General features: G+C 43.7%; 1 protein-coding gene across 5 annotated transcripts in view; it reads left to right on the forward strand.

Annotated features, from left to right (window-relative positions):
• Positions 1 to 2,275: 2,275 nt before the first annotated feature.
• The window catches only part of LOC119458169 (DNA polymerase lambda-like), a 54,786-nt gene continuing 29,909 nt past the window's right edge, over positions 2,276 to 27,152 (forward strand). For 2 of the 5 annotated variants that reach the window (XM_049665570.1, XM_049665569.1), the window contains exons 1-7: positions 2,276 to 2,999; positions 3,084 to 3,158; positions 3,219 to 3,326; positions 12,619 to 12,798; positions 13,100 to 13,228; positions 13,291 to 13,459; positions 20,652 to 20,743. In XM_049665570.1, coding sequence (XP_049521527.1) covers positions 2,562 to 2,999; positions 3,084 to 3,158; positions 3,219 to 3,326; positions 12,619 to 12,798; positions 13,100 to 13,228; positions 13,291 to 13,459; positions 20,652 to 20,743 — 1,191 coding nt within the window. In that variant the 5' untranslated portion in view covers positions 2,276 to 2,561. The remainder of the gene's footprint in view (positions 3,000 to 3,083; positions 3,159 to 3,218; positions 3,327 to 12,618; positions 12,799 to 13,099; positions 13,229 to 13,290; positions 13,460 to 20,651; positions 20,744 to 27,152) is intronic. The other 3 variants (XM_049665572.1, XM_037720001.2, XM_049665580.1) reach the window with 3 other exon arrangements.

The raw sequence follows: 27,152 nt of genomic DNA on the forward strand, positions 1-27,152 counted from the left end.
ACAGGTAGACAACCCATGAAAGAGTAAATCTTTCTAAAAAAAAAAAAAAAAGGGACCAGTCGACGGAACCAGAGGCGGTCGTCTGGCCGGTCATGACGTAGTGCCTGCATAATGACTGAAAAAAAAAATTGCACCATGTAAAAAGCGCACCACAGAAATAGCACAGTAGAATGTATACAATGTTAAGCCCTTAATGTGTCTGTGACCAGGATTCACCAAATGAGCGCTATAGTGAACCTAACAGATACAAAAGTTACTTAAGCGTTAAAACACGCAAACATAAAGCAACATGACATATGTTAGTGTCAATAGAGTGGGGAAAGCGAACCTATGTGTCTGCAAAATCCGAGGGTTACTAATTCGAGAGAAAGGCCATTCAAAAAACCGCGTGCTTCTAAACTCACTGCCGAAACTCCATCGCGCAACAACCAATAGAGGGTCAGTTTTTCGTTGCACTTACCTGTAAAGCTGGGTCAGGTTATTGATCTTCACCTTGATTTCCGCAGGCGATCGCCGATATCCCTTTAACCGCAGTGCATCAGCGATATGTCGTTGTAAATTTCTGCGTTGCGCTTCTGGCGCCTCAAGTCCGTCAAGCACTCCTGCCAGCGGTCGAACGCCGTTGTTTCCCCATTTGACCAAATAGTGCTCACAGAAACGCTTTTCTGAGGTAATCCCTGAACCGATTTTATTTAAATTTGCTGCATTTGAGAGATAAAGTTAAATTCTAGTTACTGTTGGAAATTTAGGGCTTGAATTTTTTTAAACATTCGAAAATTCGGAAGTTCGAAAAATATAGAAGCACGAAGTTTACAAATTAAATTGTTCTGCACAAGAACAGATATCGCGGTTCTGCAAACGGCATCCATTAGGTCATTCAAAGCGGACAAATTTGATATGTCAAATTATATGTTACGTGAATTCGTTACGTTGTGTATAAGGGTTCTGCAAAAGCTGTATTTCCATATTACTAAATTTTTGGAGATTCATGAGTAACATATAAATTTTGTCGCTTTAGATGCAATTCACAGAATTGTGATTCCATTTTTCACTGCCGAGTTGCAGAGTTGTAAACTTCATAGTTTCGTATCCTTAAAATTTTGTCATTTTTTTTCCAATTTTGAATAAATAATTGATGACCTAAATCAAAAATTCAAAATAACAGTCACTAGATTTTAAGTTTTTCATTGAAATGCACCAAACCTCGTGAAATTTAGTGCAGTGGTTGCCGAGAAAAACGAATTCTCCTTTTCCATGTATTTATCCCCTACTGGTCGTCTGCAACACTCAGAACTGCGTGGTGTAGTGCGTGTCGTGGCTACAAATGCAGATTTTCAAAATATGGTTAAATTTGGACAATATGTCCATTTTACACCTTAGTATTGCTGATACAAAAGGCTTGGAAACGTTTTTTTTTTTTTTTTAACCTGTATGCACGTAGTGTATGTGTGACACCGGTATTAGAAACGGCTGCCCGTTCAGCCTGAAGCGGGTAGGCCACGTGCCACCCTGTCAGGTAATGAGGTAATCTCCCTCACATCCGTGCAACGGAAGTCTGCGGTAGACCTCGACAAAGACCGCTTCTTCGCTAAAAGCAACCAGAAGCACGTAGGGAAAAAACAGCAACGTGTGTGTTTCTGCCGTGGTCAAAACCGCGTTTCGCTGTGCATAGCCCGCCATAACTATTTGGATGGTTCCGCTCTGTCCAATGGTTCGTCCGAAATCAAAAGAAAGCTTTCTAACGTGTTATTTTACCAGCATTAATTAGCCTCTCGTGACTTGTCGTGGCCAGCAGCACACGTTCATCTTCTCCCTCGGCGTCCGTCAACACACGTCAAGCAAAGGCGCATAGTTATGCAAGATCGGACACAGCATACACGGGACGCCACAGCACCGGTTAGCTGTGTTGGCGAGGCACGACGCCACACCAATATTTCGACTGTCAGTGCCACCGCGACCACTGGATCCTCCAGAAGCACAGGTCACGCAACGTAAATTGTGTGCTGCCAGAGCTCACCGAAGGTGGCCATAGAATAAAGAACCAATAAAGGTGGCTCTGCCACACCACCGCCGTTGCACCGCTTTCCGCCGGACACAGAACCCACAGAAGAGAGATCACACAACGCCGTTGAACCAGGTACAGTTTCCCTTCTCGAAGTTCATGTAGGTGGTCTGTGGTTGAACAAGGCGCGGTTGGCGCGCGTCGACGACGCGCCACCGCGGCCTCTCAAAAGTGCCTAGATGAACCTCTCCCTAGGTGCCTAGGACATGATCACGTGATGTATTCTCGGCGAACGACGCGGGTTTTGGTTTGTGTCATGAATGAACCACTTACTACATTCTGTAAAGTTGGGAAGAGTATCGTCGGTTTGGTTGGTTCGGGCTCGGCGTCGTGGCATAGTTAATTATGCAGCCATGCTTGCGATGGCTTTAAGGGACATTGAGGAGCAGCAGGAGCCATGTCACTGTGCGCATGAACGGCTGGTGCCAGCATCGGTGTCTATGTGTTCGTCGACTGTGCCCGACTGTGCGCGTCCGATCGCTGTGGATATATCAGTACGATGTTTTCAGGAGCTCGCATATTTATTGTGCCTACAGGCATTGGGGGCCCACGGGTGAAACTTTATAAGAGTAAAGCAGCGGAGCACGGGGCTACAGTTGTGAGTGACGAAAAATTGGCCACACACGTAGTCGTGGGGGAGTCGCTGGACGGATACCGTATTTCTAAAATTGTGGACTCAGCAAACTTGCCTACATCCGTGAAAATCGTAAAATGCACGTGGTTAAGCGAGTGCTTGAAAAGCAGATCGTTGCTCGAAACAACAACGTACGAGCTGCACTGCACGCCATCGCCGAGTGCTTCCACTATGTTCTGCCAAGATTCTAACGGTGCCCCTTCTAAGCGGGCAAGACTTTCTCGTGAGCTTGCAGATAGCGCACCTCAGCCTGGTGGCTCCCGGAGCGCCGAATCCTCGATACTGCAGAAAACAGTAGCTTCGGTACGCTTAACCCGCGTTTTTAAAAGTGAAATGCTGTTGTAGAATGCAGGCATAATATATATAATACTGATGTATTGCATGCAGGACAAGTGGGTGTGCGCAGTTGCTTCCACCGACATTCCTGTGAACAAGAATTCCCACATAACTGACCAATTGGAGGTGATACCTGCAGCACAGACCATGCAAGCCTCCTTATAGACAGAGGTTGTTTTATTCCAGGCCATGGTTGAAACCTACCAAAGCACTAAAGACCACTGGAGAGCCCTTGGTTATGAAAAAGCCGTCATGCAGCTCAAGCGACATTCTACAGAAATCACGACATGGGAGGTAATGGAGCTTATAGGAGTACCACTTCTTAGCATGTGTACTGTTGTTTAACCAAAAGCATCTCATTATTATGTGGTATAATGGAATACAGGCATAGTTTTCTTCAATTGTAGTCTCATGTTCAATCTGATCTGTAATAAGCACTTAACTAAACCACATCAGAGCACAACCAGAGCACAATAGAGATACAAAAAGCATATAAATAATAGCAAATGTGGTTTCATGGCTGTGGTGTTCAGCTGTTGAACACAAGGACGCAGGTTCAATTCCTCATGGTGGCAGTCGTATATTCTGATGGCAGAATGCAAAAACGCTTGTGTACTTAAATTTTTGTGCACGGGAAAGAACCCCAGATAGGGGAAATTGATCTAGAGCCTGCCCAGCAAAGCCAAAACAATATGATGTTTCAAGATGCATCTCGAAAAAAAAAAATAATTTTGTTTTGGACTTTGGTCGGTGACCTGCTTCTTTCCTAACAATTTTACCTGACCAGACAGTATTCCACCAAACCCTCGACTACATGGTTAAATACACTGTTAAAGAGGATACATGCAGGAATGTAAAGGTGCGTGGGATCTCAGAAACATAAGACTGTTTGAGGGATCACTGTGATAAACATAAATTCATCTTGTATGGGCATGAACTTGTATGAAAAGTATATCGTTAAAAAAAAAATACAAGACAATGTAATATAAAATATATTATAAAAAACTGAGCATATTAACCCTTTCTGTGCCAACTTTCTTTTGTATCAGAAAACCACCTAAATTTTCTGGATGTTTTTGACTGGTTCATTGCGAACAGCTTTAATAAGCCGTCATTTTTTTTTTTTTCGTGTATTTTATTGTCAATTATTTTTATGTTTTTGAGTTGCAAATAGGCAGGGCCACAGTAATGTCTATATGAAGCAAAGTATTTATTGGAAAAGTCAAGCACGCTATTGTGATCCACCACAGCACATTATTGCTGGCGTAGCATGGAAAGAAAATCGCAGAGGAGAAGGTGGCAAAGCGTTTCTGTCGAGCCACATCCACGCAAGAGAGGTTTACAGAAGTTCTAAATCTTTATCGCAATCGTTAGTACTAAGTTAAAGCTCTGAACACAACTCACTGGAGCATGCCAGGTCTAGTTGTTTACTTGAGACGCAGAAACGTCCAAAAATAAAATTCCGGAATTGAAAAGGCAGGCATTGTTGCTGCAGCCACCTCACTCTGCCCCATCATTTTTAAATTGCAGGGGAGCCAGACTTCCGCTTAGGGATGGTCGATTAAATATTTTAATCGATTAACGATTAATCGTTCGTCGGTTTAGCCTATAATCGATTAATCGCTTTCGATGCGGGGCTTTTCGTCGATTAATTGATTAATCGATTTTTTTCGGGTGCTTTAAAAAGGCTGAAACACAGTTATCTACTCACGTAAGTACCCATTATAACGTTTGAAAGGTGGAACCAGGATAAGAAATACAAGGGTATAACCTTTGATGAAGAATAATGTTTTTTAACTTCTTAAAGGCCAACTATAATTGCCACTAGGGACTAGTGAAGGAATAAACAATGTACAGGGTGTTCATATTTAAGTTTTATGGAATTTTTCAAAATTACCTGTGGCAGGTAGCATAATTCTTATCGTTGAGCTGGGTTATTCGAAGAGGCGGACATGAGTAGCACGAAAAATCGAAATACATATTTGACTAATTAACAAACATTGAGTAATGAACTTCTTAGTTAATTACTTTACGACACATATTATAATTTATGAATTGTAGCCGATGAGTTTGGAAGACCCACTTAAAAGGAATTTACAGGATGACACCAGTTTCGAGATATTTCTCAAAGTGTGGGACGAAATACATGGGCGTTCCAGTTACTTTTGTTCTTCAATGCATTTCTTTACGCGTTTCTTTACGGCGAGTTTGATGGTGCATATCTTCAAACTGGTGTCATTCTGGAAATTCAGTAAGTTCTTGATGAGGGCTAGTTGGTTCATAATTTGGAACTGAGATTTGAACAGCGCGAAGAAAACAAGGACACGAAGAAAGAAATACCCCAAACAAGCGCTTGTTTGTGGTATTTGTTTCTTCGTGTCCTTGTTTTCTTCGCGCTGTTCAAACCTCAGTTCCAAAATCTGGAAATTCATTCCAAGTGAATACGCCTGACAAGTGGATACGCCTGTTTTCTAATGTACCAGCAGGTGTTCCTCAAGGCTCAGTCCACGGTCCACTTCTCTTTTACAGCGAAAGCTGCATATGGCTAGGCGAAACGGAAAACCGTTCGTCCCATGTTTCGATAAACGTCTCCATTGGCTGCGCCGTCAGTTACGTCGTTCTCTACGTCGCACCCAAGCGCGCGCGCCATTGGCAGCTAGCGCCGTTAGTGACACTGTTAGCGAACGCGTTCTTGCCATTGCTACGTTGACGCTGCTGTGCCCGAAACGCCTTCTCCTCGGCTCACCGTTGTCGCATGCGTTCGATATCTCGAGTTAGCTCGTGTCGTGGTTAGCAGCATCCGCCCGCCATTGGCGCGTGCGTTCCACTAGAAACACAAACATGTAGCCAATATTTGAGAAACACTTCAATACAGCGTCGGGATTAACCACTGCTAAACACCGGGGCCGCACGTTTCAGCTTCGCTGGTTAACCATCTGTACGGAGTGCTTGGGCGGTGTTTTTTTAATCTATATTAACGATCTTCCGAACTGCGTTCTTTGTTCTTCCATTGAACTATTCGCAAATGACTGTGTTCTCTACTGTAAAATTACGAATCCTTCCGATTCCCAAGAACTGCAGGACGACCTTAACCGCGTAACTGAGTGGTGTTCTAATTGGTGCGTGCAACTAAATTCAAATAAATGCAAGGTCATGCGAATATCTCGTAACACTGTCATGCACACGTACTTTATTAATGGTGCACCTGTGATGTCAGTTACTTCTTACAATTATCTCGGCCTTCACATATCAAATAACCTTTCTTAGCCTTCGCATATTGACTATGTTGCTAATAACGCTAACCGTATGGTTGATTACTCGCGCCGTAATTTTAGCTCTGCCCCTTCGTCCCTGAAGCTAACTCTTTACAAAACTTTAGTTCGCTCCAAATTGGAGTATGCTTCAGCCATTTGGGATCCGACTCAGTCTTCATTAGTTTCTACTCTAGAAAGTATTCAAAACCGCGGTGCACGCTTTGTCTTATCTAATTATTCTCGCTATGCAAGTATCTCATCAATGAAATGAACTCTTAACTTACCTGATCTTTCGTCACGCCGCAAATGTTCCCGTCTTTCCCTTTTTCACAAAGTTTTTTATTTGAACCCCCTTTTAAAAGAAACCCGTCTTGCCCCTCCGTCTTATATTTCGTCTCGCACTGACCACAACCTTAAAGTCGGGGTACCATTGTGCCGCACAAACCGGTACAGTGACTCATTCATCCCTAGAACAAGCACGGACTGGAATCGCCTTACCGCGTCAGTCGCACTCGTCACCGACTCTACCAACTTCAAGACCGCTGTTCGAATGCATTTTGTTAATATTTTTGGTTTGTACTTTTGCTGCATTATTTTTTGTTTTTGACTCCACTCCTTTCTGTAACGCCTTCGGGCCTGGAAAGTACGTGCAATAAACAAATAAATAACTTCACCGGCTACAATTGGTAAAGTACAATATGCGTCGTAAATTATTTAACTACGAAGTTAATTAGTAATTTTTATTAATTAGTTGAATATGTGTTTCGATTTCTCGTACTAATGTCCGCCTCATCAATGATAAGAATTGTGCTACCTGCCACAGGCGATTTCTAAAAATTCCATAAAACTTAAAAATGAACACCCTGTATGTTAAAAATGGCACTTACTGAGGAGGGTGGGCGTGGAGGAAGAAGAAATTAGAAGAAAGCATAGCAGCACGACTGACATCAAGAAGTCGTAGGTTCACCATGCATAGAAAACGACTTCTAGAAGGTCCCCTTCGCCAACTTGGATTGACCATTACGTTACCTATCAATCTATCTCTGGGGGCGTCGGCACTACGACACTGTAATAGGAACGTATGTGATGCCATATTTAATTTTATAATGGAAACAAGGAGACTGCCATGCTAATTTTTTTTCACAAGACAACAAAAATATTTGCTTCAAATTTTAAGATGATATAGCATGAAAATTAATATTAACGATTATAATTAATTTATTATCTCATTCTTAAGTAAGAAAATCCCATTTAGGAATCCTTCATTTTTCTTCCCACTGCCGCCCGATTCATGGCCAATCCCCCATAGTGGGTTGTGCTATATCTACAGGCACCAAACCAAACCAAACCAAATCAAGAAGTAATGGCGCAACACGTGATCGCCACATCAGAGCGCGCGGTCGGTTAATTTAATGCTACCGGGTGCAGGGCAGCAGCGCAGCTGAACGGGTGCGCACCGATTTGAAACTACTGCGAACCAAACATTATCGGCCAATACGTTGTCTCCCAGGGTCACGTGCTGACCCTATACTGCGAGGTAAACAGCGAAGGAAATGGCTTGTCGATGAGTTTGCTTTCCAAGACTTGCTGCCTCACGTAATGCTCTCTCCTAGTTTATGTGTTCCTCCACGGGGGCGGCCTCTCTCCGGCCCCAGGCAGTCTGCGTGACGTGTGCGTAAAGCGGGGAAACGTTTGGCAATCTCGGCAGGACTCGGGGAAAACAGTTGACAGTCGCTCTCGGTCTTCGCAGCCGCGCTGTCGTTGCTCGTGCTCCGCATTCCATGGTACGATTTCAAAATTTTCACGCCACTTTAGTCACTGTCTGGAAAACGATTAATCGAAGCGGTTTAATCGATTAAACCGATTAAATTAAAGGTAGACATCGATGACGATTAATCGTTTTGCGGCGTACTTTTCGTCGATTAATCGATTAATCGTTCATCGATATTACCATCCCTACTTCCGCTTCGTTTCCACCACCTGCGCCCTCAAAAACTTTCTTTTCTTGGAAGCTGGTGCCTTTAACCTCTTAACTGCCAAGAGGAATTTCCAAAAAATTATCAGAAGTGCAGATTTTAAAACTGTATCCATATATTTTCTCTTTTCTTTTTAATATCATACCAGAAATTCCTGTAGTGCTCTTACTGCTCAATTGTTGAATAAAAATAGCAAAATACATTGTGTATTATTTATTTGTGTTAAAATACAAGGTAGTGCAACCTTTGCCATGACAAGTTAACTCGTCCTCGACGGTTAAGGGGTTAGTAGCGCAGCATTTACACCAAAATCATGAAAAGACTGCTCCTCATCTGTGGCACTCAGTAGACAAAAGGAAATCCCTGGATGAGTGAGACTCGTCACTGGCATATTTTGGAGGAAATGCCTGGACGAGCACGACTCGTCCTTGGCACAGAAAGGGTGAGCAAAAGCGCGAAATGCCAGCATAAAAGTATGTTTTATTCATGTATATTGGAAACATAGTTATATCTTATGGGACTGCTAATGATGAACATGATATGAATTATATAAGGTAAGCTGTAATCTCGTTCAAAATTTGTATTAATGGGCTCTTGGTGATATGGGCAATCAACTTGTGAAGCGGTAAGAGGATATGGTAATTAACACAGAGGGCCATACGAAGTATGTTGAACATTCTGTAGATAAATCTCACTACTCTTGTTTGCCTGGAAAAATAATGGAAAGGAGCACGGTATTTCATGCAACTTCGATGCAACTTCAATTAGGACACAAAAATAAGGAGCTGAAAAATAAAGCATGGACTGGCGATATGTTGAGTGCAGCTGTAGCATTGTGTATAAGAATCCTCTTTTTTGTCGGCATTTTACTGTAGGACAAATGGGGCTATGTGTTAAGAACCACATGCACGAGCATTTGAACAAGGTCCAGCTAACAAGGAAGAGAGAGCCACTTGGCATGGTGTTGTGTTAAATATTCTCCTAATACCCCTTGTACAATAGATTGCACGTTGCCTTCACCAATTTTTCTAAATTCACTCGGAAGTGATTACGCAAAATATTAATTCTGGTCATGAAGTATGGTGCATGTGGAACTGTAAAGAAGTGGTTTACTCATATTCTTGTCATCCGCTTTAAAAAAATTTGGGACTAAATTGATCTATACCTCTGTGTTGTCCCAGACGGCCAAAAGCAACCTTGAGGTGTGTTTAGAAATCACTGAGATTGAATAAAAATACCGGACCCACCAGCAGCATGGCAATGAAATGCAGTTTTTTCCGTAGCAAAGATGAGATGATGGAGATAGTGGAGACATGCAGAAGCAGCTTTTGGCATCTAACCGTATTATTTAAATTTTAAAAATTGTTTTTTCGAGTTCATAACATTACAGTAGACAATAAAAACCACCTTGAAGAGCGATGATGTCCCATAGTTGTGTTCGTATCTCGGGAGGATATTGCTAATCTCATAACTGGCCCCTGGCCACTTCTGGTATTTAGAGGGGCACTAAGGAGAAACACTAAATCAGTTTAGACTGATAAAGTATTCTTTTAAAACCTTACTTTTGTTAATTTCATGGTAAGTTGATAATTACTAAAAAGAAACAAATGAAAGGCATACTTTCATTCTTTGATTGTCACGCTGAAACCCCAGGGGCAGTACATCAGTGTGACATCCCAGTTTCAAAGTACAATCGAGCGCCTCGACAACGAAATGAGCGGTATAACGAAGGAATAATTCTGTCCCAGTTCTATTGTCAGCTGTGCGGTGCGCGACCTTTACAACGAAGTGGCATGTGTAACGAATGATCTTGAGGGCCCCAACCACTTCGTTATAAAGGCATCTAACTGTATCTTTTTCTGATTTGCCCAATTTTAGTGCAGAAAAATTTCATGAATCTTGCCAAGTTTGATCTGCAGCTTTTTGAGAATACAATTTAGTCTATCTTTACTGATACAAAATTAAAGGACCCTTAAACCATCTCTGATAATTCAAGGAACAGCCGCATGCTCCTCTCCAGGCTTTTCTGGCTTATTCTTCACCTGTTGTCGTCACAACAGGTGAAGAATTGAATGCATGACCCTGTTGTCACGAGAGTAAAAGCAGTTCTCATTTGTCTGCTGGCATGCCTTAGTCGCACTCCCACACTTTCTCGTCATCTCGCTTGCCTGTCAGGCGCAATCAACTAGTTTCACCTCGTGTAGTCTGTTTTGCACTGTGCATGGAGCAGCAGCAGCATGTAGCCGAATAGCGTGGAATCCTAATAAGCAGAAGTTGATGTTATTTTCCAATGAAAGAGCACCATCATGACATTTGGTACTCACATAGTGCCGACGTGTTTTCTAGGGAAGTATGTGGCAAGAAGGGAGAGAGCGCCTATCGGGAGGATAGAGAACGCAAGAGAGAAGTCACTTGCTCATCTTTGAGCTCATCGTGGTTTAGGGGCCCTTTATCGAGGCCCTAGCAGACGTCGTCATATCCCATGACGGCACGGCGAGCTAGTACTGGAACTTCAAGACGGTGTTCCCACCTGTCTCGTTTTTGTGCCTCTTCTCACAGTAAAAGTGGCTTTCTGGTATTTTAGTGGAGCAGTTTATTAATACAGCTCTAATAATTTTTCTCTTTAGAGTCCCTTTAAGCCTTTTGTGATATTTTGTCTTGTGTATGATCTAAGGATGCACACTGTCATATCATTGAATTTGAAAGTTGCTACTGGACATGTTGCATCTTGATATGACTGGCTGGGTATTGCAAATGTTCGTTCTGCACTAGGCCTCATCAACAATGTTTGACCATAAGAAGAGATAATAGGGTAAAAGCAACGTAACTGCTACATCAGAGAGTCATGTTGAAGAGCCCATTTAAAGGCATTTTACAGCCTGTGTGAGACGGCCGCAGCTCCTTTGAGATAACACTTTCTTCAGATGTCTTGCTTATGTGGCAAGTGTGAGAGTCTTCTGGAAGTGTGAGGGTCCTCTGAAGCTTCTGGTTTTCTTCTTTTCTGTTGAAGTTTGTTCCACTGTGAATATCCTTGCAGTCTCTCATCTTAGTTCAGTGTTGCCCTTGTGAAAGGGCTGTTGCATTTTCATAGTTTTGTCCCAACTACTTTACCTTATTGTGTAGGATGTTCTAAGCCAGCAGGTGTGTCTGCTACACAGTAAATGCCTGCTAATGAAACAGCCAGTCTCTCAGAATGTGGCAGCCATGTTTGTTTTTGCAAGTGTAAAACGTGTCTTATAAATTCTAGTTCCTGATGTGCCCAGCCAAGTTGGCAAGTGGTGTAGGAATGACTTCAACATGTTTGAGCCATTTTATGCCACAATTCAGTGTTTTCCCAATTTTATTGGTACTGGAAGAGCTAGCAGCATTTTTAATAAAGTTAAGTCCATTCTTGAATACAGTATTGTAGTGCAAATAAATGCAGAAATCTGCAGGGTGAAGGAAGTTTCATGAAAGGCATTATTGTCATCCACCCAAGAGTAGCATGAAGCTACAAAATAAACCCAATACAAGTTTCTTAGAAGGAAGCTTTGCAGTTGAAGAAAATTTGTCCTGGTAGAGCAGCCACGCCAAAAAGGTGTTGGTCCCGGGTTCGATCTTCAGCCCAGTTTGTGTTTCTTTTGTGGCTTCGTGCTACTCGTGGGGGGATGACAATTTCTCCTTTTCATGAAACTTCCTTCAGCTTGTGGATTCCTGCAAAAATGACTTACCATAGTCGACGTTACTGTGGTTCGTGTTGGCGATTAATTCAGCCTCACTCTGTAATCTGCCAGCCTCCTGGTCGGCTCAGATGGTAGAGCGAGTGCCCCGGAAAAGAGTTGTTCCTGGGTTTGATCCCTGAACCAGGAGATATTTTTTTTTTTCCACTGCGAAGCTTTGTTTTTGAGATACCCATCTTCAGTTTGTTTTGAAGCTTTGTGCCTACTCTTGGGTGAATGACAATTTTTCCTTTCGTCAGTATTATAGTATGTGCCTATCTTGGTCCCCTTTATGCCTAATATACACTGTTAGGTGTATATTCATATTTTTTGACACCCAGTAGGTTTTCTCTGTTCTTATTCATGTTCATACATGATTTGTATTAAAGATTATGTTGAGCACTTGTGCATGGCTAGGCATTGAAACCACGTTCATTTTACTATGGGTGCTCTAAACTATTGAATACTGTAAGCGTCAGTTTGAAATCACTGACATCATCAGCTATCGGTACATTAACATATGTAATAATGTTAGTATCAGCTAAAAATCTTTGATGTCATCATTTATTTCTTGGCCATGTGCCTGTATATGTCTATTTAAAGCAGCCTGTTGCACCTAGCCTTAAGTTTCTGCTGCTGAAATTTTTCTGCCATTTAGGAAGCAAGGGCCCTGCCTAACGTTGGGAAAAGGTTGGCAGACAAGATTTGGGAGATTGTTCAGCAGGGCAGGCTCCAAAAACTGGAGGAATTCCAAAGCCAGGAGCATCTTGTTGCACAGAACCTGTTCACAAAAATATGGGGTGCTGGGCCATCAACAGCACAAAAGTGGGTTCAGCAGGTGAGTTCACAGTCTTTAAATAGCAGCATAATGGAAAAATTGATGGCTAAATTTGCACAGTATGCCCTGTACGTCGTAATGTGATGCATCTTGTGCTTTAGTTAGCTTTTTGTGTCAGCATCGGTGCTTGCTTTACTGAATGCGCACTGCAGTGCTTTACAGTCTGTGCAGGTGTATTCTCCACCTCTCTTAAAAATTGTCTGCACTGGCATATAATCTTGTCCCTGCAAATGATAAATATTGTTAATCAGAATGGGGCTGTACTCGCACTCTCTCTTCCTCTTTCTTTTTATGTTATAAGGGTTTTCGTTCACTGGAAGAACTTGCTGCCAAGGGAAATCTGAGTAGCCAACAGAAGATTGGGCTCAAGCACTTCCATGACTTCCTTGACAAGATGCCATATGCTGAAGCTGGGCTGATTGCAGACACAGTATGTCTAGGAGCACAAGGTACATCTTAATCTCAAATGTTTTAACAATGTGCGAATTGCAGGTGAAGACAGCTGCCCTGTCGATCCAGCCTGGACTCGAGGTGATTCCATGTGGTTCCTATCGCAGAGGCAGAGCCATGTGTGGTGATGTTGACGTCCTGATCACACACCCTGACGGCAAGTCTCATGAGGGTGTGCTCTGCAAGATTCTTCAGATCCTTCACGAAAGCAGTATGCTATTTTGATATGCAATCTCAACCAGACAAGTAAAGTGTGTGCACACATTAATAGTGAAGAAGTCAGAAGAACCAAAATGTGACATTTTCCAGCTTGCCAAAAGAAATTCATAACATGACATCATGGAATGCAGTGCAGCTGGAATATATATGGTAGAGCAATTTGTTGCATTGTCATCGCTTTAAAAAGAAGAGGCACTCTAATGTTTTATCAGTTCAGCCACACACTTAATGCTTTCCAACTTTTCACAGTGTGGGAATTATATATTGATAGAAAACACAGTATAAGAATAGAATGAAGCATATAGCGTATAGTATAGTAAGCGTATAGTTTTATCAACAATTTTTATTTCATACTTTCATTAAATGTAAGTGAGGTACAGGACACCACATGCTGTATCATTCACTTTTCATTTTATCAATTGTTTCTGTAACTGTCCTATGCTTTACCATCACAGATATCATTTTTAAAAATTATGGTTCTTTGGTTCTGTGCAAAAGGGAATCTGAAATGGTTTTGGTAAAAAAAAACAAAAAAAAAAGAGGTCTTGTCACTTGAGACACTTCCAAAATTTCCTCAGATACGTAAAATATGGCGTCGCAAGAAAACTTATCCAAATGTTAATAATGTGTTTGGTGCTCCACAATTTTGCCCAGAGAAACTAAATATTACTCTTAAATGTGTAGTAGTAGTATTTATTGGTTACTTTGGTAGTTAACGGTTATTTAAGTCTCGAATGTTGACATAAATGTGCTAAATACATAATTTTTATACATAAAAATACATTTGCATTTGTCAATAATTTTTCTGGATTGCTGCAGAACTTCTGCTGAATAAAAATGTTCTTGGGCCAAGATAATGCCAAAGAAAAAAGGGACCATTGGGTCATTGTTGTACACATTCAGCGTTAATTTGAGCACTGAGGTGGTCCAAGTAAAGGCAGGAGACAAATAGATCTGTTCATCAGTAGTTGAACTTACCTTATTTTAGTATTTGCTTTAGGCAGGATATCAATTTTTGAAGTTGATATTTGCACTACATGGGGGCGTCACTTCATAAAGCTAAAGCTTTTTCGCCCCGCAACACATCAGCTCTCTTGCAGCAGGCGGTCAGTGTGCACAGCTATGGACTGTAACAGGAATATCTTGTCACATGATGACTTGATTGTGTTGGCCTGTCAACAAAGTTATTAATGCAATTGTCTTTGCCTTGCCTCATTGTCACATTTGGCCAAGCCAGTCTCAAGTTCCAAGGCTAGGGGAGAGTTCTCTGAGTTGGCCTATTATTTAACATTCCACCATTGGTGTATGCAGCAACGGAAAGCTTACATGCCTATTCACACAACTGTCAGAGCATCATAAAACACGCACTTAATCAAGTGAGTGTACACAACATCAGTGCATTGCAGTAGTCATCCCACTATGACGATCGGCACCTTCTACTCCACACCACATTAGATCATTTGGACTCAAAACTATACGCTGTGACAAAGGTGCTTGGATCATGGCCACATGCATCAGAAGCTCGGAAAGCAACATATACACTAGTTTCTGACATAACCGACCTCAGTGACCACTTGTAGTCTTGATGTGCACACCTACGCACCCTCGTTTTCTCGTTCCTTTTTCTCTTTTTTTCATCCCTTAACCCACATCGCCCTATGTAGGGTAGCAAACTGGACATGCATCTTAGTTGTCCTCACTGCCTTTTCTTCCCTTGTTGCTCTCTCTATCCTGGATAGAAGAACAGCTAGAGTGTGGTGAAGCAGTGCTGTTGAGCGCTTCCTCGCGCTGACTTTAAGTGAAGCCTAATAAAAAGACATACATAGGCAGTTAGATGGAGGTCTGTGGTAACGTTAGTTTATTGAAATGTTACACTCAATACAGCCATAAAATGGGTAAGTTGACTTCTTATTTATCAAAGAGGAAATGACTTCATACAACATGAGAGTATATGTGCAATAAGGGTGCAGTAAAATGTGGCAGAAAAAGCCAGTCTTTCAACGTCCCTACAACAACCGGATTATGATGTCAAAAGAGCTGTTTATGTCTGTAGAAAGCATCAAACGCATCAGGATGCCATTGGTGCCCATCATCATGTGTTCATCTTTTACACCAGTTCGTTACAACCCTTCCTATAAGAAGAAAACACTATTTCGTACCGTGCTGAACAAATGTTCTGTCCTTGCCAGACTGATGTTCTCAGTGAATCAAGAATTTAGACTTTCTAAATATGAAAGTCTCTGAAGAAGCAGTGAAAAGTAGGGTAGTTGGTGAGGATTCAGGATTCAAAATGGGGCAGCATGATAGTATAGGCCCCAGAGAAAGAACAAGTTAACGCAATATGTTCCGTCTGTTCACATGTTCTTTCTATGGTACCCATTGCATCACACTGCTCATTTTGAATCAAGAAACATGATGTGGCTTCAGGAGATTGTTTTCTGTTTGTCAAATCCAAGTCGACTTACACTCTGGAGTTGTCCTGAACGTTACATTTTAGTGCATTCGTGTTGCCACAAGTGTCCATCTAACTGCTCATACTGTGCATCTTTTCATAGGGCTTTGCTTACTGTCACCTTTGAAAGAACTCAACAGTGCCTATTTATCACTCTCTGCTCCTCTATCAGGAATAAATACTGCAATATTCTAGCATTGTCATGTACATGGGTGTCCTGTATTGAAGGAAACACGTGATCATGTGGCCTGGGCTCTGCAGCAGCTACGTAGAGCACTAGCAAATGGCAGCAAGAGGAAGCGCGTCCACTTGTGGCGTCATCTATTGGCGGCCAGAATAACCAGGAACGGCTGATGGACAAGGACATGCTAGAGTCCCGCCCCAGCTCCCCAAGACAGTTAAATGTGCAAACGGCACAGCTTGCTAGCAGCAGTTGTCCATTGGCCGTGCCTGGTTATTCTGGGCGCCAATAGATGACACCGCAAGCGGACATGCTTCCTCTTGCTACGATTTGCTGGCACTCTAAGCAGCCACCGCAGAACACAGGCCACATGCTCGCGAGTCATGACAGTCATGGGAACAGGCATGTAAGCTTGCCATTGTAGCATGTACCAATGGTGAAATGGTAAAATAATAAGCCTACTCTGACAGCTCTCGCCTGGTCTCGTAACTTCAAACTGTTTTGGCCAGGTGTGACAATGAGACAAAGCAAAGATAATTTCCCCTAATGACTCTGTCGATTAGGCAACACAATTGACTCCCTCACATAGTGACAAAATATTCCTGTTACAGACCAATTTCTGTCAACCAGGTGCCTGCAGCAACACAGCCAATGTGCTGTATAGTACAAGGGCTATATATGAAGCAACAGCCAATGTGGCGCAAGGGAAAACTTCAAAAATTCATATCATAAAGAGCCCTTCACCAGGCCGTTTTAGAAATTTGGATTATGCACTAGAAGTAGTGAACTGCGTCATCCACAAAGTTTTCTACTGCTCGATTTTTTTAAGGGATTCAGTAGTAGCTGTATAGAAGCACTCTCGAATCCAAGGGGTACCCCCTGCCCCTCGAAACATACTAGCTGGCGGTATTGAGTGTGCAGTGTTTTGAGGAGGCACTTGATATGAAATGACCGAAATATAAAAATATGCTCTTCGAAAGTATGATAAATTTTTGCTGGTCAATATTCATAGCTATAGCAGACATCAGACTCTGCAATAAATTGCCACTCAAGATTTTAATTAAATAGAATTTATTAATTTACATTTTAAATGAAGTACCTTTAGCACATGTGTCACAAGGGAGAAATTAAAGCTCGTCAGTATTAAGACATGTCCACTTAATAAAAATTTTGAGACTATAGCAACATATTTGAGGCATGCATCCAAACTTAGGGTGAAATGTATTGTTTTCCCACTTACTATTTTCCTAAAAAGGGGGGCCTCGCTTACTCACTGTGATACAAAGCTGTGCGGAACACCGATGTATTCCATGGCAGATTTTGGGGATGAATATCTGTAAACTAGGCATTGGTTTTAGATTTCCTGTCAAGTTAACATGCCTTAAGCGGTGAATGCCTTCAATTTTTATATTGTATCTCGTGCCCTAAAGCTCTCAATAGAAAGTTCGCTAAATTTTAAAGAGCTTGTTGGCTATTAGTGTAAAATTTCTGATGTTAGCGTTTCTATAAATTCTGACTGCTAAATAATATTTTAGTAAAATCCCCCAATTGAAGTAACTGCAAACAGTCATCACTGAAACACCCTATATACCAGTTGCATATGTTTGCATGTTCTACACCAGATTTTATTGTGTTAGCAACAGAATAACTTGCACCGTTTTTGCGAGGTTTGTTCGGAAAGTTCATTAAATTTGCAAAAAAATCGGCTTGCGTTTACCTACCAACTAGTAGCTAGGTTTGTCACCTTCGAAGTAGTCCACTTCTGAATCATGCACTGAATCCAGCATTTCTGCTATGAAAGTAACGCTTCCTGGAACACTTTTCTTGGGATGCTATGCAGCTTGAATAGAGAATCTTTCTTGATAGCATCAATGGATTCAAAACGTTGTCAGTTCAGAGCGGACTTCAGTTTAAGGGAAATAAAAGAGTCTGCTAGGGCTAAGTTTGGTGAATAGAGAGTTGGGGAACAAGTGGTGTCAAGTTCTTGGCCAAAAATTCTCTCATGAGCAGTGATGTGTGGACATCATATGCTCATAAGAGAGCACATACATATGCTGTATGTGCAAGTGAAAGCATGCGAGGGTGAGGCGGTGATCGTGTCTCAATCTCGCGCACGCAAGGGAGGAAAGCAGGAAGGAAGCGCACTGTCTTCCGTCGCGCGCAAGGCTTGAGGGGGGGGGGGTCATTTACTCTGTGCACCCACGCCTGCCCACAGGGACCACTGTATCTTGAAAGCCATCTGCGACGCGGGCACAGTGCACCATGCACTATGTTTTTGTGGCTTAGTTCACTTTGATGCGAGCGGCAGCACAAAGGTCAATACGCTCACTGCTGCTGCCACGCTTCCTCACTGACAGCAAGTTTCCACGGTCATCGAGTGAGATGTGTTCATGTTTGCTTGTGCGTGTGACGCCATGCTTGTTAATGCGCAAAGAGCCGCGGCGACGGAGGTGCTTTCGCGCGCCTCTACCATTGCATCATTCTACCCGCTCCTCGCGAGGAATGCTGGGATGTGTGGCTGGCGTGGCTTGGTGCACCGGGCAAAAAATATGAACGGAGCTATTCATGCGCTAGCAATGTTGGAACACGCCCGACGGCGCGAGACGCGCTGGTTGTTCACCACCGTGACGTCATGGAGCTCGACGTGCGCACTCGCGTTACGTTGGAGTATATCTGCAGCTTAAGGAGAGTGTTCACCGTCTCAGTTGACTGCTGAACTTCCAGGCAGCCGCACTGTAACCGGTATTTCGTCTCCCGCAACTGCACTATAAGCGTTACGTGTATACATGGAGTGCTATGGGAAAATTAACGGGAATTTGGAAAGACCGTACTATATCCGGTCCTGCACTATAAGCAGTTACGTTATAAGTGGTCTATACTGTAATGCATGAAGACAGAGGTGCTGTTTCCACCTGGTACATTAAATGTGCCTCTATGCTGCATTGCATATTTAATTCTGTTGGACAGTGATTTAAAAAATCCGAGGACACCTAAGCACTTCATATGAGTTGTGAATGCAAAAGCAATAATGTCCAGTTGAATGCGCTGAGCGATCCATAGAGTTTAAAACTCCTCGCAGTTGCGCAAGCAAGCGCATTGAGACATTTGGCGCATTTTGATTTTGCCTTACCGAGGCGCAGTTAGAGTGCAGGCAAGAGCTTACGTGGGCAAGGAACGCGCTGATAACACAGGCTTCTGAGAGCGAGGATGATGTAGGGTCGCGGCAATGCCCTCTCTCCTCACGCAACACCTGGTGCACTGGTGTTCCGTTTCTTTCTTGATAACGGCTTCCGAGAGCGAGGCTTGCGAGAGTGAGTGTGTCGTAGCGTTGTGGCGATGCCCTCTCTCCTCACGCAAAACCTGGCGCGTTGGTGTTGTGTTTCTTTCTTGATAACGGCTCTGAGAGCGAGAGCGAGGTTGACGTAGCGTCGCGGCAATGCCCTCTCTCCTCACGCAACGCCTGGCGCGCTGGTGTTCCATTTCACCCGCTCTGCACCATCGAGGTGCGCTCATGCTGTGGCGTCGCAGCCAGTGGGAACTCTGTCCATGCGCGCTCATGACGTGGCGTCGCAGCTAATGGGAATTTAGACTGCTACAAATGCCGGACGCTGGCTTTTTCACTCAATGAGCCATTTGATGCTTTCGCATATCCCAAAGTTCACATTTCAACTCTCCAGGCAGACCTCGTATGTTATAACACTTCAAGAGCCTTCCAGCATAAGGAAGAGCTGCACTTAAAAAAAAAAAAGCCTATCTAAACTGTGGTCCATGGAGTCTTAGTGGCTTTATAATGTCTATTTCTCATGTGGCATCCATGCACCTATCAGGTGGAGATGCCACCATTGCTTGTAAGATGGCCCCGTTTCCAAGCATGAGGGTCCCATAATGGCCGATTACAAGGCTGGGAGTGTGCCTGTACAGTGCTCAGTGATTCAAATGTGATAATCTGCGCGTATGACGGCCAGTGCTTTCTGTGTTGCCAGTGGCCATTGGGGACGCCGAGCTGATGCATTGGGGTATATGATGAAAACGAGGACCTTTGTGACGCATTGCGACTGCATTTAGCCCCCCAGCAATCACTCGGCATTTACCGGTGGCCTCCATGCAGGCTGATTATCATGTTTGAATCACTGAGAAGTGTACCTATTTTACTGACAGGTTCCTGACTGCAGGTATAGTCTGCCTCCCACAGCTACAGCAGAAGTTCTTCTGCAAGGCTGTCTGTGATTGGAGACGGGTACCCAGAAAGCAATCCTAGAAAAATTCCAATAGAGCCCTTTTCCAAGTACAAACCCCTACAAGTGATCAAGTGCTATGGTGGGGGACAATTTCAACCCATTAGGAAAAGCCAGTTGATTCTCAGCAGTATAAAGATTCAAAAGCACATACGAGGTGGATGCTCTATCACTACTTTGATAAAGTACTGTTAGAAAAGCTGTTGTTGTTATCATCATTGTTTGTGCACACATAGATTATGGAATCTTCAAAAGTGTTTGTTGACTCCTTTATGTGATCTGTAAGTTACATTAACTTGTGTATGTGCTTACGCAGACTTTCTAACTGACGACCTCGCTGTACCACATGAGGTTGGCAGTCCCAGGAAGTACATGGGTGTTTGCAGGATACCAGAAGAAGGCAGTAAGGTGAGATCGCATCTTCTTTTTGGAACATGATTCCCATGCTGTGCAGCAGAAGCAAAACTTACCCTCTTTTTAGAGTTGTACAAAACTTGTGTTCTGTAGTAGCTATGTAATCCTGATAGTGGGGCACTTTGTGGACAGGACTTGTGCTTTCTTTGCTGAAAACATTGAGCCTAAAAGGGAAAATGTAAGCAGGAAGGAGAGTTGAAATCAGAGAAAATAGGGCATGAAGGAACTTTGCACTCAATGTTTGTGTGTGTAGTTCAAGCAGCTTCTCTGAGGTGACTGCTTTTGCAATGTGAAATGGAGCTAGGAAGAACTTTAAATTACGTACACATTTTAAATAAATGTACAAGTTAATATCACAGTGGAAATATTCTTTGAGACTTCTTAAACACCATGTTAACACCTCTTGAGATTGCAAGAACTCATAATTTAATAGATGTCATCACACTGGCATCTGAGAACAAATAGAGCCATAGCTTCCCCTAATACCATTAGCTCAGCAGTATCTGTTAGATGCGTGATCTTGGGTGTACCTCAACAAGCATATCTGATGCTTGAATTTTAGAATTCAATTTGCAGAAGTTTTGGCGATGAAGTGATGCGTTTTAATGTGGACCACTTTGTGGGTATCTGTCTGACAAAAAATTTGGGCCAATCCCAAAGATAGTGCAGAGTAAAAATGTGGGCCGATCACAAAGGCAGTGCAGTTTAACACAGCTTCTCGAAGCGCTAACTGTCATGAGGAAAAAATGCGAGAAACCAGAATGTGTCGCACTGACCACGCGTTTTGGAAGAGTAAACTGACACGAGTGAAGTATGCATGCAATCGTGGCCTAATGGTTAGAGCTAGGCTTTTGCGAATAGTGCTTTTTTGGTTTGAAGCGAATTCGAAGCGAATAGTAATTCTTCTCGAATAATTTCAAAGCGAATACTTCAAATAGTAGCAAGTAAAGAAAAAAAAACAGCAGAGGGCTAAGGTCTGGGATTTATTCAAGGAAAGTAAACAACTTGATTATTTACGAAAATCTACAAATTTTCGTGCAAAAACACTAGCTGTTCCACATGCTTGGGTTTGAGCTGCTCCCTTCTGCAGCTTACAACGGCTCCTGCAGTGGAAAAAAGCCTTTCACTTCTTGTCTGGGTGGCTGGTATCGAAAGATACCTACAGGCAGCTGCAACCAGGGTTGGGTAAACATGGCTGCCCTTGCTTTTCCACCACACAAGGGGGTCTTCGGACCGGAAAAGAAGGAGGGCCTTCAAGTACCCAGCAACCTCATACGAGATTGTACGGCTTGACTGATGATGTGCACACGAACTGAAGTGTGTAAAAGCACTCCAAACAGAGTCCCCTGATGGGTCTGCAGAGCAGGTGCTGTTCTCACTTGTTCCTGTACCATGTTGATCAACTGGCACAGTCTCTTCTGCTGCCGTTGTCAGTAGAGTGAACGCCCATTGCTTTGCGACCCGGGTCGTTCAGCATAACAGACATCTTTGTACCTAGGATTGGCCAACATTGCCAATGCAGGAAGGCGTGACATCTTGATATCAGGGAACCTCGTCTTGATGCTACGCAACAGGCTTGAGGCAAGCAATGCTGCTTCACCACCTTCGGAAACATGCTCAGCTAGAACCACCTCGGTACACTGCAACAGGGGAATGACTTGTGACAGTGTGGGATATCTGTCCCCAGACAGTTCAGTTGTGGAATGGTCAAGTGGCTTCAAGACTTCATCTGCGGCATTCACAAGCTTCTACTCACTGACGTTCAAGCTTGGAACTGCGTCAGATTCTGAAAGTTATACAGTGATGACCGTATGGAGCTTCACAAGCCTGGCCATCATGGTATGCTCACTGTTCCATAGCGTCGTGACGTCTTGTATAACCTCTAGAGGGTCCAGCTGCATGTTTCTCTGAATTTCCTGAAGCCGTCCTCGGACCTTGGCATCATAGGTACCAACTACGGGGGGGCTCCGGGGCTCGAGCCCCCTCCAAAGAGTTCCAAGGGGGGGGGCTCTGCCCCCCCCCCCCCCCCTGCTTTTAAATTATCAACCAGAGTCCTGTTACCCAAACCGTTCATGGTTTCTTTTGAGTTGCCTCTACATTTTTCCTTAAGATGTCATTGTGGCTAAAAGCTAAAAGCAGGACGTGCATGGCTTTTATTCATAATTTCGCTTTATTTCTGAAAATCCTGGCAATAGGAAAACAAGCGCATTAGAAACACCAACAGCAGCTCCCTCATCCGTATTTTTTCACTTCAACATGTTATTTTAATTTCCAGTGTGAACACCATGCACAGACATTATATTTCAATGTGTACGCAGGACAAATTTCATGATATTTTGAAAGAGAAAGAGGTAGTCAACTAACAATTATTTCTAATGTGTGGGTAGCCTATGTCTAGAGAATCAATATGTTGCTGTATGTTCAACTCGCTACAAATTGCTTTGCGCACTTTTTTGACACTGAAAAAGACCTGCAGAGTTCAGTGACCCCTTTGGCAGAGTCTTTTATCAACGGTCTGTGAAATGCACGTGAATGACATGTGTCTCAGCATTGCTTCTCTTTCCTGTAGGTAATGCTAGCAACTCAAGAAAGAAAGAACTTATAATAATTCACAACATTTATTGGGGATGGAAATATTGCAACGTGCTTGCAGAGGCCATAAATTTATATAATTAACTTAGAAACCGAAGTGAGGCCAAGCCGGACTCACTCGAAATCAGAATCAATAGCAGTCATGCACAGCAGAACTTTTACTAGGACTCGGAATAAAAAAAAAAAAAAAAGGCTGCAGTTTTGCGGGAAAGGCGAAAGCGAAGCATAAGACAATTACACGAACAAGATTCTTCCCGTATAAATCCGCGTAAGAGCCGCATCCCCAACTTGAAAGCAACTATATATATTTTTTTATATATCCAAGCGAGAAGCAATCGCGTTCACCGCTGATTCCGGTCGCGCTCCACTTCGAATTTTCTCGCACAGAGTACTTTCACGCGTCACAACTATATAAAAAAAAGTCAGTTATAACTTAAGAAGACAGGCGAGGCCTGTCCACTAAAGCACAGCAGCCGATTTCCACCGCAACTAAAGAAATTGTCCCGCTGACGCGACTGGGCCCAGCTCGATGCGCGGGCTGCCATGTCCTCCGTCGGTGGGGTCACCGTCCGTCCGGCTCATGACATCTTTCGAACTTAAATCTCGGAGGCCGTAATTTACCAACATGCGCATTTCTCCCGTTTGTAGATAGCGTAGGTGCCGATTGCGTGCGCACTGACGTATACGTTGGAGGAATAAAAAAAAACAGTGAAGAAAAAAATGCGCGAAGCATCGCAAATAGGCGCCGCAGAAGAGCAAGCAAGAACTGCGCTAGCGTCCAACCGAAACGAAGCGACGCAGTCCGCATCGCCATGGTCCTCAGCGGAAAGCGTGCGCGGCACGTGATTGACAGCAACGCCGGAGCGCTTCGTGCCTAATCGCGCTCTTAAAAGACTTTATCCCATCCATGATCGCGTCGATAACCACCGCAGTTTCGTCCGCAGCGGTTCAGGCAAACCGTGGTTTCGTTTTCACTCGGTGCGCGCGTCGGCTGCGTGCTTTCACAAATGCGTAGTCGCCAACAATGGTAGCGTCAAAAGCGACCGCAGTTTCGTCCGCACTTCTTGCAGCGAACAGTAGTTTCGTTTTAACTTGGTGCGTGCGTCGGCCGCCTGCCTTCTGAACCGCAAGGTCGCCGTCCATGATCGCGTCGATAGCGGCCGCGGTTTCGTCCGCACTTCTTGCAGCGAACGGTAGTTTCGTTTTGACTTGGTGCGTGCGTCGGCCGCCTGCCTTCCGAACCGCAAGGTCGCCGTCCATGATCGCGTCGATAGCGGCCGCGGTTTCGTCCGCACTTCTTGCAGCGAACGGTAGTTTCGTTTTGACTTGGTGCGTGCGTCGGCCGCCTGCCTTCTGAACCGCAAGGTCGCCGTCCATGATCGCGTCGATAGCGGCCGCGGTTTCGTCCGCACTTCTTGCAGCAAACGGTAGTTTCGTTTTGACTTGGTGCGTGCGTCGGCCGCCTGCCTTCCGAACCGCAAGGTCGCCGTCCATGATCGCGTCGATAGCGGCCGCGGTTTCGTCCGCACTTCTTGCAGCGAACGGTAGTTTCGTTTTGAGGTTGATTGTACTCTGCAGATTTCTCGATTACCTTATTGATGACATGGATATGATCCATCGTAGAATATCCCGTCCTGAAGCCAGCCTGTTGTCTTGGTTGGCTGAATTCAAGTGTTGCCCTGATTCTATTGGAAATTATCTTGGTGAATATTTTATACAATACTGAAAGCAAGCTAATGGGTCTATAATTCTTCAATTCTTTAACGTCTCCCTTATGAATTAGTATAATGTTGGCATTCTTCCAGCTCTCTGGTGCACTTGAAGTTGTGAGGCATTGCGTATAAAGGGTCGCAAGCTTTTCAAGCATGATATCTCCTCCATCTTTGATTAGATCTACTGTTATTCCATCTTCTCCAGCAGCTTTTCCCCTGGTCATGTCTTTCAAGGCCCTTCTAACTTCATTGCTAGTTATAGAAGGAGCCTCTGTATCTGGTTCATCACTATTTCTAATGAAAGTAGCTTGGCTGTTTTGGGCACTGTACAGGTCAGTATAGAATTTTTCCGCTGCTTTTACTATGTCATCAAAATTTCTGATGATATTACCATGCTTATCTTTCAGTGCATACATCTTGCCTTGTCCTATGCCAAGCTTTCTTCTTACTGATTTAATGCTGCGTCCATATTTTACGGCTTCCTCAATCTTTCCCACGTTATAATTTCAAATATCCCTTACTTTCTTCTTGTTGATCAGTTTTGACAGTTCAGCGAAATTCTATCTGATCTCTTGAGTTGGACACTTTCATGTTTTGTCGTTTCTTTATTACGTCTGTGGGATGCCGTGTCGATGGAAGGACGCATCCCAACATGAAACATAACAACTGTTTATTAGCGTAGTAGCAGCGGCGGGGCGAGCATACTGCCACTGCGCTCGAACGGTTAGCAAAGGAAAGATTGTCAACGGTCAGCAAAGGAAACTCAAGCTTGGCAGCTTGGGTTTATATCACGATGGAAGAATACTTAGGTGAGCGAACGCCGCCAGCCCACAGCAACGCTCTGCTTTCAAAACGCCGCCAGAACGCCGCCAGAACGCCGCCAGAACGCCGCCAGAACGCCGCCAACGCCGCCAGCCCACAGCAACACTCTGCTTTCAAAACGCGCCGCCGGTGGCGCGCCGAACTGTGGCCCTCAGCGCTGCGGCTGCTCCGGTGTCGCGCCGTGGTCGCGCCTGAGCGCGGAGGGCGGGCGAACGAGTTTCCGCGCTGGCTCTTGTGCTAATATTTTCCAATATCTTTTGCTGCGTTGCTGTCACACCGCGTCTAGTTGCGTGGCTAGAGGTAGCCAGAGCACGGCAGACTCCTCATAACCTGACACATTTCAGGCGACTGGATTACTGATCGCTTGCGACCTTCAAAATTCTGAGCGCGATAGTTCGTAGCTACAGTAAGCGCTTCCGTTTAATTTACGTTAAACGTGGTGTGGCGACGAATCCCCGAAAATGCTTTGTAATTTTCGTGTCCGTCCTAATGAAAACAATCGAAAGCATCACCGAGGCTCCGCCCATTTTAACAAGGTGTTTCCACCGCCCTTACCTTCACTATGTCCACCTAATGAACTTCCTTGCGAGTATGGCAGCAAGCAGTTTAGTGACCACATGTCGAATGATAAAGAAAATGATGCGCCAGCTGTTTTGCATAACCACCAAGAAGATATGCACAGTCTTGGGCAAAACATCTTCACTAGAACTTGTTTTCCGCGTCTGAAGATAAGTACAAGGCTGCAATTATTTATTTGACCGTGCATTGTCCATCAAAACGCTCAAAACATTCAATAGAAAGTGATTTATTTGACTCAATGAATTACAAAGCAGTCGTTCACACAAGTTTCCAGAGAAATACAATGTAAATACAAGAAAAATACAATGCTAAAATTGTTCACAATTACTTCCAGAAGTACGAAATCAAACAAGCTTTGACAGTTTTCGCAAATCCTGGCTTTTCTTCTCGTTCTTGGCCCTTAACTGCTTGCAGTATTGGCGCATGCGCAAACAAACGTAGTAATGAAGCAACTTGGCCAATATATCTTCCTTGTGGAAATTGCAGGGGAAAGTAAACTCAAAATGTGCCAGTACAGCATCTGTCGTCTTATCATACACATCCCTCTGGTCTGCATATTTTGCAAACTCTTCCTCAATGTTTCTAAAAAGCTGGAAAAGGTGTGCATTGGGATGCGTCAGTCTTCCTCTGGTCTTGCAGTTCACAAGTTTCGCTTCAGCTGCTTTTGAGAAGCCTCGGTGTCCTTTGAGTGCTTCCTT

This window comes from Dermacentor silvarum, chromosome 1, assembly GCF_013339745.2.
Source record: "Dermacentor silvarum isolate Dsil-2018 chromosome 1, BIME_Dsil_1.4, whole genome shotgun sequence".
NCBI lineage: Eukaryota > Metazoa > Arthropoda > Arachnida > Ixodida > Ixodidae > Dermacentor > Dermacentor silvarum.